The following is a 15,449-nucleotide window of genomic DNA, read 5'->3' on the forward strand; positions in this document are numbered from 1 at the left end:
AGAATAGTCTTCAAAATGTGTCAAGAACATGAATGCAATAAACTACTGCAAAGCATAAATATGTTTTTTTAAAAACCTTTTAAGTGAAGCACATCTTGTGAAAGATTACCAAAACAAAGAGGAGGTGTCACTAAATTTAACACATTTTGGTGTCTGGATTTCTTCAGTCCAATTCAATCAATTCCTTTTTTACATGAAGTTTTAGACACAATTTCGAGCCACTTGTTCACCGTTTTTGATATTGCACTTGAAGTCATCTTATGACAAAACCTTAATCCAAAGTGAAAATACATAAAGTTCAAGATTATATATTCAGTGTTATCTAAATAAATGCAAATATAAGAATAGATGCTTAAATGCTTTAATCTTTTTTTTTTTAACCTTTTCTCTGCCTCCACATTTGGTAGCAAGACTTGGTCTAAACATTCAAAAATGAATTAACGCGCAACCGCACTCATAATAAGGTGTCTATTTATTTTTTTGTAGGTTTATCAAATTACTACAGTCAAATAAAATTTGAGAGGTTGGGAAGTAAGACCAAACATGACGAGATGATGTAACAGTGGCTTTACAGGCTTAGCTGGTTACTCTGCATGCAAATACTATAGTGTATCTTTGTGTACGACTGATCTCACTGCCAGTCTTTCACATGGTGTGTTTCACTGTTGTGCTGTAAAGGCTGTGCTTTTCTTTTTTTGTTTTGTTTTTTGTTTCACGCTGTTAGAAAGCATCAAAGCTGAAAAGTCTTGACAGATTGGCTGCTGGTCTCCATCGCATCCGCTTTCTGGATTCAGAAATGGAGATGTAAAGAGGACCAGAGCTGTAAGATGTGATTATTTTACTTCATCCTCTAAAGTGTAAACTAAAATAAAGAGTGTCCACAATAGTATTGCTCACAGAGTGGCTTAATATTTGATTCACTAATAACTGTCTTGACACAATTTCTTCCCCAGTATTGTTACAAAAATAGATAAGAAAACATTTACCGTATAGAAAGTATATGGCAGACAATCAAGAAGTGAGTTTTGTTCTAAATATAATTAAAGTCAAAAAGTGTCACACCCAACAAGAAAATGCAACGACTACCTATATCACAGCCCCCCCACGCCCCCTTTACTGTACCTCTCCATTCAACACACACGCACGCACGCACACTTCCACTTGGTAAACAATGCACAAAGCTAGCTTTCACCACAACCACAGGCACAGTAAAGAGTATATGTATGTATTTTCTGTTGTCTGTAAGTTAAGCGAAGTGAGAAAGTGGCCGAGGCTAAAAATACATCCCATACTCCTGTAGACCTACCGCGAGTTTGTTGATACACACCGAGGCTCCTTTGAAAACAGTTCTCTAAGACTGAATTCCCTTCAGTGAGGTTGAGTGGTGCTGTACTGTGTGTGTGTGTGTGTGTGTGTGTGTGTGTGTGTGTGTGTGTGTGTGTGTGTGTGTGTGTGTGTGTGTGTGTGTGTGTGCTTTCTGTAGTTACCGACACAGGTCTATGTCCTCTAAGGGTTTCTGTGTCTGTTTTTGAACTGGGTCCACTTAAAGAAATTTAAGGATAAGGCAAGGGATTCAGAGTGTGTGTGTGTGCGTGTGTGTGTGTGTGTGTGTGTGTGTGTGCGTGTGTGTGTGTTGGTGTGTGACCACAGCAGGGACATAGCACCAGAGCAGGTAAAAGAGAGTAACAGGTACCTGGTTGCTCCGCTGCTGTGATGTATTACCAAGTTATTTATATTCAAGATATACCCATAAGAAGGTGTCTGAAGTTTCTTTGAAAAATTCTTTGACATTCAATATAACTTTTGAATGGTGGATGGAAACTCAAGATCATAAAACCACCACAGTAACTACTACATTTTTCTATATGTAACGTGTCTGGATCTGTCAGTGCTTCCAAAAATATCTGACAATGTGAAATTCTCATTTCTTCTCAGGAATCACTGCCGCACTTCATCTCAACATCAGCCGTGACAGTGTCGCTGTCAGTGATGTCAGATTATTTGTCATAAATGTTACTCGCTTGACGAAAAAATGTCTAAAATTATTTAGTTGTGGTTTTGTTGACTTAAGGTGAAGCTCAGGCTGTGCTGAGATGTTTTACCTTGGCAGTGTCGACTGAGGGATTCATGAAAGTGGAGTAATTTCAACTCAACTCCTCAAATCTATTCCCCAACACTCCTCTCACAGACCATCGTCAACTTGTCCTTAAAAAAAAAACTACAATCCCCCTCTGTCCCCCAGAGTCCTGCACATGTTTGAATGCAACAGATGGCAAATCAAGCTTTGGCAAAAATAATAATCAGCAACATTTACATCACGGTGATTTAACCTTAATTGTATCCATATTCAATACATAAACCTGGTTCTCTTATGTCTTTCTGAGGTGGAGGAAATGGTGTGTTTCATGATTTTTGTCCCAAAATAATGATTGGATTTTGATTAATACATGATGACCAAAGTTACCACCATGACGCCACACCTTTGGCTTAAACAACTAACATCTGTTGAAATTTAAACTCAAAAGCTGAGTAGAAACATTCAAGTGATGCCATGGGTAATTGTTTTCTGGCTCTGGTGCTGCCCCCCCTGACTTCAGTAACAAGATAGCTGCTACAGTTAGCCAGCTAGCTGGAAACTCTCTGACTTCTCCTGTTCCAATTACAGTGCTTAAACATGCTTTCAAAGTAGCTCTGTAATATATCAAATATTTAACAGTAAGTAACAGTGAAAGAGGGTTAATTTAAATCTGATCCTTTAAACGTGACTGGATTTCTCTAAAGAGAGTGTGGCTTGGACGGAGCTGACGAGAAATACGAAGCTACGCAGACGATTCACTTTTATCCACCGCAAACACCCTCTGTTCCTGCGTTGTTAGACCAGGAAGAGGAGGGTGATGGTTGAGAGAATAAAGAGACTTCAACCACATTCTTTGTCTTCGCAGTTTCAAAATCAAACATACAACGCCCACGATCATATTTCTCTGTTAGCCACGAGCCAGCGAATATTCAAGTGCAGGAGTAGCTACTAGCTAGTTCCCTCTGATCACATTTGATTGGATAAATGTATATGACCTGCTCTGAGTGCAGAGTGAGTCATTAAAAACATTTCCTGCTTTTCAGGTAGAGCAAAGAGAGGATTTTAGACATAAAAATTATTCTAATGGGAGTTTTTCTTTGGTCAACCTTTAAATTCATCACATAACCTGTTCTACAATCACAGAAAAAAAACTCAATCCAGAGAATATAAATGCTAATCCCAGACTATAGTTGTTTGAGCTACAGGTGTGGGTGGGCATACAAAATTATGAAACAATGATTTTCTCATTAACGTTATCCAGAGCCTGCTTCTTGGAACAGGCTCCAGCTAAACAGACAAAAAAAGAGTGCCATCTGCAGAAGCCTAAGGGACATTACAAGGCAATCCTTGAAATAAATGACATCACATTACCAGCCACACTACCCATCAATGGCTGTCAATGTGACTTTATATACAGCGCCATAGAAATGCTTACGCTGAACAACTCCGAGTGCTGACACATGGTTGTGTCACATTCCTCTATCCCAGCTGAACTTATCCATTTCTCGCTCATCCGGGACAACGGCTGCTCTGTGCAGTTACCCCTATGCACTCTCTCGACTTACACTTCTGTTGCTGTTAAGACTCCAGCAAACTGTGCCAGCGGCAAACCTGCTGTCCTTTGGACTCTTTCATCTGAGTCCAGTGGTTGAGCTCGTCCTCTCCAGAGCTGTTGAGGCCGAGTGAAATCCAGCCAATCATCTCCTTACGCTTCATGCTGCGCTTGTTGTAGACGGAGAGGATGAGCGTGACATCCGATAGCTGGAAAAGGGCTACCTGGAAGACAAACGTCTCTTTGTAGGTCGGGTTGGGCTGACCTCGACAGATGGATGTCTTACACTTGGACATCTCGTGGCCCATGGAGTTCAGTAAGGTCAGCTTAACATATGTATCTAGACAGGAGACCGGTGGAGCAGACAGTTAGAAAAGAAAATTATGACAACCTCTTATATTTTTAAAAAATGCACAGTTTACAATGCTAAAACATTTATGGCTCATTTGTGCAAAATCCTTATGTCTCTCCAGTTCATTCTCTTTGAATAAAAGCATGACATCCTGTTGCAGCTGTGTTTCCTCTGCAGCAGAGTGTGACACATATTCACCCAAAAAGCATTTGTTCTTGTTATTGCCACTGCATCTCGTGTAGAAGATCCTGACCATATCGTATGTGGTTTTCTCCTGATCAAACACAAAGCGCAGCTGTGACTGCTCCTGATAAGAGAGCAAGAACTCAAAGGGTTCAAGGAGCGTTACTTCAGTCTTGTTGCTATGCAACTACTGTACGTCTAACCTGAAATTGGGGATAATGTTCAAGATAAAAATTGACTTGGGAAAAGTTAGTAATACATCTGCTTGTGCTTAAAGGATGAGGAGTCGTTTCTGGAACAAATGATGGAACTAAAATTAATTTTCCTCATCAGGAAAGCCCCCAGGAGCTGCTATTATTTTCTCTGACTTTAACATAATGTCAGTGTCATGGCATGACATGTGCACTGACTTTGAAAAGCCGCGGGCAGCGTCCCAGAACATGCACTGTCCAAAACATGAGTCACATATTTTTGAGGAGATGCATGCCTGCTGCAAACAAATGTTCAGAAAGATATACAGAGGTATACCTGACTGGTGTGCAATTCAAAATGCCCTGATTATGGGCACTAAAGGAAGATTAGCTTTATATCCTTATGATGTAGAGAGCATCATCTTTGGATATGTTTAGTAGGAGTAGGAGTTAAAAATGTAACATAGAGCAGTTCTGTTACTGATAAATTTGGATCTCTGTGGCATTTCCCAGTTTTTGTTAAACTGCTGGTTCTCTTCTTTCCTATTGTAAATCAGTGCACATTTCCAAAAAAAGATAATTTCCAATAACTATCATTCATTTAACCCCAAAAATGAAAAAATAAAATAAAAAGAGAAACATTATCACTGTTGCTATTATCAAGTGATTCAGCATTCATGGTTTCCTTATTCACTCCTCATTTCCATGCAGAAATCATGACATAAACTGAAGCCACAAATCCAGCTGAAAGTAAATGAGGCAAGACTGGCAATCACAATGGGTCTTTGAGAGTGTTTCGCCCCTCGTCTACAACCATACTCAGTAATAATGCTGTGTATTATGTTCCTGTCTAAGAGGGAGTATAAGGAATGAATTGCACAGGCTTTCATGCTGTCGAGTGCCAGCTGCCTTCCAACGCCTAGCTCACCGCCCTGAATCACACATTCAGTTGCTCTCTTTGACATAAAAGCACAGTGAAAAAAATAGCCTTGATTTCTTTTTTGACTGCTGCTGAATGGGCTGTGTGGAGCTGTGGATGTCTTAAGTGGTCAGTAGCGGTGATGCATGGCTCTTTGGTATTGTTGCTGAATGAGAGGGGCTGCGACTGATGATTAACTTGACTCGTCGGCTCGGTACTGTTTTGAAATGACAGAAAAGGAGCTTTGAAATTGCTCCGCATCTTTCACCACACTCCTTCCACTTTGTGAAATGCACAAAGTCAATCAAGGCCTCCATGAGGATTTTGCACAAAGATTTTTACCAGATGTGACTATTTCCTACACGTAATTTGAAGACTATACAGTATGTGGATATGCTATTCAGGAAAGCACAAACAATGTCAAAATCTGGCTGCGACAAGTCATTAGTTACAGACATTCATAAATACAAGAAACATAGCAATTGATGGGAGAACAGCACTAGTGTGTCTTTCAGATGAACATTTATGCCACTCCATCCCAAAAGTCCTGTTTTTGTTTCATGTGCTGTATGCAGAGCTTAAAAATGTAAAAAAAAAAAAAAAAAAATGTAAAAAAAAATTACACCCAAGGCATGCCAAAGTGTACTGTATTAATTAAGCCAGCACAACATTTCCTTCTAGCTGGCCATCAGCCACCAAGCAAACTGGATTGAGTTAGCATGAAAAGTGTTATTTCTGAATGCAAGACTTCCAGGCATCACAGGCACAAACACAAGTTAGACATGAGACAGCGGAGGAGGGCTGCATGCATAACAAGAGACACACATTCAAAACAGTAGGGAACAAAGGTTACAGCAAGCAATAATCTTCATGGGTGAGTGTTGCCGGTTTAAAGAGTAAGCATGAAATAGTAACAGTTAAATATGTAAAAATGTTATAATTTATGTGATGTCCTAAATGTGCAATTTTGATTTTACTGTAGATTTGACAGGTTCTTGTCAAATATGAAGCACGAGGCGTTAGCACCTCTAGAGCTACTAACAACAATTAACTTGGTTTTTTAGTGTTTGTGTTATTTATATAGAAAATTGGAGTCAAATCACCAGTTTTATGGAGGTTATGCAGCGTACTACTACTTTTTAGCCAGCTGCAGTAATATCCTGGCACTTTGTCACCCTTAGCATAGAGCTAGGTTTTATACTAAGCTAAGGTAGCTGACCACTGGCTCTCGCTTCTCATTTAGCATAAAGACAGCTAATTCTCTGCAAGTGAAACAAACAACTGTGTCTCATGAAGATACTTTAAAGGGATAGTTCAACATTTTGGCAAATTGGCCCATTGGCATACTCCCTATAGTCTTAAGTAGATTCGTTACCTTTAGTTGTCGGTGTAAGCTATTTTTAGAACGGTGGAGCCGAGCCGCAAGCTGCTCAGAGCTACGCTACGGAGGCGTTTTGGAGTCGTTGGATTGTGTATTTGATGAGTTTGATGAGGGAAACCAAAAAGTCCCATTAGCCTCCGTAGCGTAGCTCTGAGCAGCTCACGGCTCGGCTGCGCCATTCTAATAATAGCTCGCAACGAACCTACTGCTATGACTATAGGGATTATGGCAATGGGCCAATTTGCCAAAATGTTGAACTATCCCTTTAAGTTAAATAATCAAGGTTTAGAAAAGAAAGGGTGGTATTAAAATCACACTTTCATCACAAAAATATGTATTAAATTTGCAAAAAGTAAACTGTTTTCCATTAAATTTACATTGCAGAGAATGCTGAGCAGCAATTATCTGCACCCATGAAGACAGTACGAAAATGTCCAGGATTCAAACATGGAGAGTATACCTCACTTTTTGGTAGGGACAGAGACTCACCTCTGATAATATAAACCTGTCCACCTATCAAGTGTTTTAGACAACAGAACAGCCCATCTGACAACAAGGGTTGGACAGCAGTAAGAAAAAACAAGTGACCAAGATGTCAAAAAGGCAGTAGGTGGAGAGAATTTCAGGTGCAGACATAACAGAAGATGCAAGGAAAGAGAAACAGGGTCAGAAGGCCAACAACATCGCACAAAGTTCAACAAGAGGCACTTTTTGTTTGAACTTGCTGCTCGGATCCCTGGGAACTAACTGAGGAGGCTGATCAGGAGAGGAGGGAGACCAGGGAACAAGTCAGAGGAAAACCAAACAGGTAGAACAGCTGGGATAGATTGAACTCTCTCTTATTTGGAGAAGTTATAAGCTGTGCATAGTCAAAGCCCAAGTGTATTTGAACACAAAGGAACACATCGTATATCGGTATAACAGCATTTTACATAATATGATTCAAGATCTGCGTTGTACTGTGGCTGCCTAAACTCAAGTCTCTCTGCACAGACTCAACTTGTCCTTTTCCACTCTAGTGTCTGAGACTATCTTTCCACAACTGCTCAAATAAGATGTTTCAGGGTACTTACTGGGTGGCTTGTTGGCAGCTAGGTTTTTGAAATGGATGCCTTTGATGATCTCAACGGAGAGACGTCCTGTTGTGGCATTGTACACCAGGCCCACAAGGATCTCTGGGGTGGACGTCTGACTTACTGACTGGAATGATGAGGCGCTTTCACTGCATGTCATATCTGAGAGGCTGACCTGGGATTCACCGCCCTGCAGGTGTTCACAGACATTTAGAAAATTATTCACTGGTATGGTTAACACAAATCATAGAGAGTATAACTCTGGTGCAGTATCATGAATTCATCATGTGAAATTAATGTTTTTTCTCATAACACTCCTTAGTAATGTCTGGCAATTGATCACTCACTAAGCCTCACCCTCCCTTAGTTAATCTTGCCACAGCTGTCAGTCTACAGCAGTGTTGGAAGATTTCCATTCATCATTTTTTAGTCATTTTTGAAACAATGGCTGCTTCTATCAAACACTCATTTCAAGCCAAAAACTCATATGTCAGTTTTTATCTCTGTACAGTTTTAGTTGCACAGTAACAAGCAATTATAAATGCTGAGTCCAACCAATTTGTGTACTATGTTATCCACTTTTTCCTCCTGTAATAACTACAGCCACTAGATCTCACCTACCAACAAAATGTGACTATGGGTCATAATAACCTGCAATATGTAATAATTCAGTGAGCTATGTGACGACTAGAGGTAATAAGATGGTTACATCCACATGCTAATATATATAGCTGACATTGAAGCACATAAAAACACTCTTTTTTCAGTGTCTCATAATTTTGTTTGTGTTTTTGAAAGACTAGATAAGCTTTCTGCTTCAACGTGGAGTCATCCATACCTTAGCAGACCTGTCACACCTTGTTATATTCCCTAAACTGGGATTGAATAATCAAGGGAGAGATATAGTGAATTGTCAGCTGAAACAGAGAAGGATGGGGGGGGAAATTGTGTAATTGGAAGTCTGGCTTTCTGCATGATTAAAGACCAACGTGCTGAAAAAATACAGTTGTGAGAAACAATAAAAGGGTAGTAAACTAATAGAAGACAAATTCTTTGTAAAATAATGGACCCTTGTGGTTTTAACAAGCTGCTGTTGTAGGCTGCTTTTCCTTTCTGTAATCTTTGAAATGTATGTATATTGCTGTAAAATTAAATACTATTGTAGCAATAGGGAAACAATAAATAGATTGTTGTTTCACTCCCTGGTGTGAAATGGAGGCAACCACAACATTATCTTTTCCTCAGACACATTAAACCAACAAGCAAAACAAAAAGTATCTGGTTCACCAAACATGATCTGAATGTTTTAATAAGCTGTGGAATATAACCTCAAAATGTTATATGAGAGATCAATCAACATCGAGGAGCAATTAGTGAGATAATGGGCAAGTGCTTAAAAGCCAACACCTGCTTTTATCCTATACTCACCGGGAGAACACAGCATGGGTCTAATATGACCGGCACAGACATTTTGCCCTGAAGGTTGAGCTTGGTGAGGTAGAACACCTTTTCCCCGAGCACCTTCTCCTTCTTCATCCGCCGCATGCTGTAAAGGCGGAATCGGAGGGCGTAGTTGCTGATCATCTCCGACTCGACGTGGCTGAAGCGAAAGGTCTCGGTGAAGATGGGGCACGGGCCTCTCTGGATTCCCGTCTTGGCCCTTTGCTTCTTGGTCGGCAGCAGCACCAGGTGGACCTGCCAGGAGATGTTGCCGGTGCGTTTGTGGGAGGGAAGGTCCGTCACCGCCATGATGGTCAGCGCCAGCTGCTGCTCCTCCGAGTCGTAGTCAAACACCACATCCAGGGTGCCGTATTTTGCGATGGGATCAGGCTCATAACCTTTAGGGAGCTGTGCTGCTGATCCACGGGCTGACATATCCTAAAGAAATCGGTGATACGTTAAAGGGATAGTTCAACATTTTGGCAAATTGGACCATTACCATAATCCCTATAGTCATAGCAGTAGGTTCATTACCTTTAATTGTCAGTGTAACCTATTTTAGAACAGCGGAGCAGAGCCGTGAGCTGCTCAGAGCTACTCTATGGAGGCTAATGGGATTTCTTGGTTTCCCTCATCAAACTCATCAAATACACAATCCAACAACTCTAAAACGCTCTGGTGGACAAGTTGTGACCTGCACATTCACCACGCTATGAGATAATAACAGAACGTTACCAGACAGAGTTGTTTTAGAGGTAAATACAGAGATTGCTTGATGAAAAACTGCCCCTGAAGGCAATGCGCATCAGCGGTTTTGCATGAATTTACCTCTAAAAACAACTCTGTCTGGTAACGTTCTGTTATTATCTCATAGCGTGGTGAATGTGCAGGTCACAACTTGTCCATCAGAGCGTTTTGGAGTTGTTGGATTGTGTATTTGATGAGTTTGATGAGGGAAACCAAGAAATCCCATTAGCCTCCGTAGCGTAGCTCTGAACAGCTCGCGGCTCTGCTCCGCCGTTCTAAAAATAGCTTGCACCAACAATTAAAGGTAACGAACCTACTGCTATGACTATAGGGATTATGGCAATGGGCCAATTTGCCAAAATGTTGAACTATCCCTTTAAATGTTTATGTCACACCAAGGAATATTTGAGTTATGTATGGATATAAAGTCACTAGTATTTACCTCTGGGCTGAGGACGGCGGTGCTGTCACTGGGTACATCCTCCTCATAGCCCTTGTTGAGGTAACTCTCAGTCTCGGGGCCGTCACTGCCCTCACTAGGACATTTACTGAAGGACAGGTGAGGACTGCCGCTGGTGTGGGATAAATCACACTTGGCATCTCCCAGGTCGGACAGCGTGCAGGACATTCGTGGAGAGCCATTCTCGTCCTGATAGGGCGGTGGCTGAAGCTCATCCAGTGGTGGCGTTCGTCTCATCCGCTGGATGCAGTTGACTGGTTCGGAGGAAATCAAATGAGACTTAAAGGACTACAACAATATACCGTACATACAATTATATATCGTGGTATGTGAGTTCTTATTTCAACCACCTGAGGAAAGCCAACTGTGGTTCTTGCTCTTTGTACAGTAGCCAAAGCAGGTCTGACAATGACAGCACTGATCAGTTGGTCAGATGATTGAGAGCAATCCTTGAAATTTGGTGCGCACGGTCTCCAGAAAATCCTACTGACTTTGGCAATTCCCTGGTATTTACTCACTTTGCCAAGTATCTCACCATACAGTAGATGAATTGCTACATAACGTTACATACTGTGTATTTTGTGAAGGTTAATATTTAAACTGTGGTAACGGCTGTCTGCGACTACCAGAGTGAAATGTTTAATTGAAACCTTACAAGAAAGAAGGGAAATTCAAAGGTGGTGATGTAATACAAATACACAATGCTTTTATTCCAACTTGTCAAGATTTAGGTTTCAGCAAATGATCTTCTTGAGGAGTAGGATTTTTACAAAACCCCTGATCTGTGCACATTAAAACATATGATCTATGAGTGCAAAGCTTTTGTTGTCATAGACAGCAAAAGCTGAAAAAATGAAACATTTTAGATCTATAAAATTCCATTAAATTTTAAGTATAACCAATGGAAACTATATATTTTTAGCTTTGATTTTAAAGTATCAACTGTGAAAAAAAAAAAAAAAAATATATATATATATATATATATATATATATATATATATATATATATATATATATATATATATATATATATATATATATATATATATATATATATATCTGTGTATTTATTGAAAAGCCACTTTCCCCACCTTCCAAACTACACTGTATACTGAGTGTGCATTGATTTTATTTTGAAAGAGATTGGGTTTCACTCTCAAGTATTCTAATTTATGTTCAGTAACAGTGCAAGATGAAAGTACGGGGATGTTGTAATTATTATACAGAATTAACAGTAGATTACAACAGTGCAAAGGCTGAACACTCATCGCTGAAGGCTTACAGTCAATAATGCATGTTTAATTCTGCTGGGTCTCATGTGATGTTTTACTGTATGTCTATTTACAGATGCTCTAAGTCAGAATGAATGTGTCAGTATATTAGGTTATTTTCAGGTATAACATGCATTGTAATGTTCATGTAATTCTTAGGCGTTGAGTTGCACAGAATCATTTTTACCACAGATTTTATTTTCACTGACAAACAGAACATCCTCTGCCCCTCCTCATGAGCATAATTGGCTCTGTGAGACAACCTACATACAACATCACATAAAGATCTGAACTGAATACTTCTTAATCTGCCACAGATCTCATGCCTCTAACCTTTCTAAACGATTCAGTTGCCCGCGAGGCAAAGAAAAAGGCTATACTGAGCGTCGCCGTGGCACCTAAACAGAACGTTGAATAGTGTTGCCAGCTGCATTCGCAAATCTGCCTCCCTTGTCCAATTTGGATTCACAAAAATTGAGCAGCCGATGCTAATACTCCCGTAGGGACACTGGGAGAGAGTGCTTTATACTTAGTCTTATGCAAAAAAAAGGGAAAGAAAACAAAAGATAAAGAAGAAAATAACTTGGGGAAAAAAACCCTCTTCTTATGCTGTCTCCTAACTTTTAGAAAAAGCCAACGCTATGGTGACGTAATCCACCGCGACTCATTGTTCAAGCTTTCTCCCAAGTTCTTGAAACTTTCGCTCTTAATAATGTCAGCGAGACACCACCTCAAAGTGGCACATATCAGTGGCAGGATAGAGGCAAAGGAGTCTTAACTAAGTGTCATGGAGGGCTTGATAAAAGGAGCAAATCCATTTTGAGCAGCTTTTTTCCTGCTGAGCCGGGGGCGGTTGATTTGATGGAAGTTGCTGTGTAAGAGCACTACTCTTTTCTCCAGCCCGCTAATTGGGATGGTTACTATTCCCCCCTCTCGTCTAACCCGCCCTCCCTTCACAGAGTTTCATCCCCTCTGCACTGGCAGTTGCCTTGTTTTGCCCTCTTGTACCTCTGCAAATGGGGAAACAGTTGAGCTTTGTGAATCTTGACAGTGAAACTCAGGTATAAATATCGGAAGAGACAAATGAGAGAGGGGATATTTTATTGTTGTGCCCACGGTTGTAAGGAGGGAAAACACAGGTGACCTCTTGTAATGTAAGATGTAAGAGGTGAAATCAACTGAGTACACACATTTTACTGAGAACCTCCACATACATTTTTTTTGTATTATTTTGCGAAGGGTTTTAAATGTCCATGTCTTTAAAAATCAGTCTCAGCTCTATGGCCTCCTTTTTAATCAGCCTTAAACTCTTGAAAGAATGAGTCTGGAAAAGAATGGAAATAATTTTCTGGGAAATGAGAAAGTTTATGTTATTGTCATATTTGTTAATATAGATAGGTAATTAGCCTATCTTAGCATAAAGACTGCTAGCACGTGGATATAGCATGCATTGCTCCAACCACACCTCAGAAATATACCCATTTCAGATGTATCATGATGCATTGTTCTATTGTCGTAGTCCTGCCTCTTGTGCTTTTATCTCCATTGTTTTTATGTCTAACATCAACCTGCCAATGGGACTGGGGATGGAAATTAGCCACTTGGCTACAATCCCACATATTTACACGACAGTGTTCATCAATATGTACTGTTCCCTCTTAATCTGAATAGCATAGGTTGAAATAATAAATTCCTACACTATTTCAGAGTAGGTCTTTGGCTATTTAATGCACAGAAAAACAGTTAGCCCATGCCATTCTACTGTATGAAAGCTTTATTTATTAAGCTTATTTCTACACTTTACACTTTTATATGTCTTTTTTATATGTCACTTTACACTTTTATATGTCTTAGCATGATTTTACGTGACAGAAGATTAGATTAGGTTGTTTAACATTATTCTTAAGTTTTCTGAAAATGTCTTTCCCATTGTGTTTTGCCATCACAATGGGAAATGATTGGCATTGTATTACTGTACTGCAGCAGATGAAGACATTGTTTGCACTATTAGCTTGAGCTCACCAACACCATCATTTGCATGTGAAAAAGGAAAATGGGGAACACGTGTTGAGTGAGTGATGTGTTGAACCTAAACTAGTGACACTAAATCTGTCTCTGACCATTGTGCTGCAGTGTAGTGAGGACCTTGTCACATTGTAAATGTTATAAGAAGCGGCCCACTACTGTTTCCTCTGAGAGCTTGTTTGGCTAATCAAACAGTGCCAACCGCATGGCTCTAAAAAAATACTTTTTAATTTTAGCTTTTCAGTATTTTGAAATTTAATTCAATATCAGTAACCATTCTAGGAAACATGTTTCAAACATCAGCCAACTCGTTAACATGTTGTATCCAGATTAAATCACTGATTCAGAAAATATAGTGTCATATGACAAAGGTGTGATTTAAAGGATAAATGGTCTTGATTTAGGCCTGATTTAGCAACGTTAGGTATTTGTTGAACAAAAATAAAATTTGAAAATGTATTTAGCTTCTTTCAGCCATACAAGGGGACTGGAAGTTATAAAATTCTAACCAATTTTCAGGTTTTGGGGCAGCATGGTAGTTATCTTCAACCAATCTGGCCCAAATTCCACCCGCTTAGTTTCAATTTGAGGCAAAAATCTGACCGAATCCATAAAGTTTATGTGACACATTCAGGTTACTTTCAAGTGCCACTGACAGTTCACTGCGTAATAGCTCTGGGTGACATGATGTGTCTCTGAACTTTTCTCATCCGCCGGTCATGACAGTGTGCTAACCTCAGAGAGAAGAAGCTGGTCCAGACAAACCTCTGATCATTTCTTTGCTGCATCCTATTTTAGGAGGCTTCCTATTTTGAGAGCGGAGCCACGGGGGCACCCATCCTCTCTGATTCTGCAGCCTCTGCACAATCCTCCACATGTATAATACATATGTCCTGAGGATGAAGCTCTTCATACTCAGACAAACAAAGCAGCAGGGGGAGCTGAGAAAAAAAATATTACAGGCGCCTCTGAACTTTTACGACAGCTTGTTTGAGATTAATGAAATGAATTCTACCCAGAGTCAATAAAAACTGCCTTCAACTATATAATGGAAACATCCCCTGTCCGCATTTTCCATATTTTCTGTTTGCAGAAAGAGTGACCTTATGTCAGCACGGGCATGAGGCTGCTGCTTCATCTTTGCTAATCCACGATGGCTTGCTGAGATCCATGATGACTTGGTGGGAGAGAAAACCACAGCCATTAAAGCCTTACCACAGGGAGGAAAATAATGAACCTCTGTACTTTCAACCAGAGTGCCGCCATGGATGGACAGAGTTTTCACTTCACTTGGCGAAGATTAGATTAGTGTGTTGCGGATTAAAAACAACCTGACTGTATTAATCTGATGAAAGAAAATAAATAAATAAAAGCAGGAAGTTTACAGAAGCTGCAAATATAACAGAGTTTCCTTGTTTGGATGTGTTTTTTTTTGTGCCCTAGATAACCTGCTTCAAACCTTGAATTTTCACTATAATCCTTCAAACCTTTAAGGGTATCTGAATCACACTAACATAGTTAAAATGTTGTCATATAAATAAACCAAGTAAATTTCAAATTATTGCTGCCAGGCACAATGACTCAAACCTGCCTCTCTCTCTTCTCTTCTCTCCACTCCTCTTCTCTTCTTCTTGACTGTCGGGGTGCATGCTGGGAGTGTGTGTGCTGCGGAGTGAGTCCTGAGTGAGAGTGGCTGGTGGTGAGTTTTCGGTGGTTTTCAAACTTTTCCCTCTGGTTTCTGACTGTGCTGGATGGTTGCATTGTAGGTTTTGTGACAG

General features: G+C 40.1%; 2 protein-coding genes across 2 annotated transcripts in view; both read right to left on the bottom strand.

Annotated features, from left to right (window-relative positions):
- The window catches only part of LOC311005757 (serine dehydratase-like), a 231,964-nt gene that overhangs the window by 174,168 nt on the left and 42,347 nt on the right, over positions 1–15,449 (bottom strand). The gene's annotated exons all lie outside the window — the stretch shown is intronic.
- The window catches only part of syt14a (synaptotagmin XIVa), a 31,385-nt gene continuing 19,338 nt past the window's right edge, over positions 3,403–15,449 (bottom strand). The window contains exons 4-7 of the mRNA XM_083998309.1: positions 10,358–10,629; positions 9,157–9,606; positions 7,729–7,918; positions 3,403–3,969 (exon numbers count right to left, since the gene is read on the bottom strand). Of these exons, the coding sequence (XP_083854435.1) occupies positions 3,656–3,969; positions 7,729–7,918; positions 9,157–9,606; positions 10,358–10,629 (1,226 nt within the window). The 3' untranslated portion in view covers positions 3,403–3,655. The remainder of the gene's footprint in view (positions 3,970–7,728; positions 7,919–9,156; positions 9,607–10,357; positions 10,630–15,449) is intronic.

This window comes from Trachurus trachurus (genome assembly GCF_905171665.1).
Source record: "Trachurus trachurus genome assembly, chromosome: 22".
NCBI classification, from domain to species: Eukaryota; Metazoa; Chordata; class Actinopteri; order Carangiformes; family Carangidae; genus Trachurus; species Trachurus trachurus.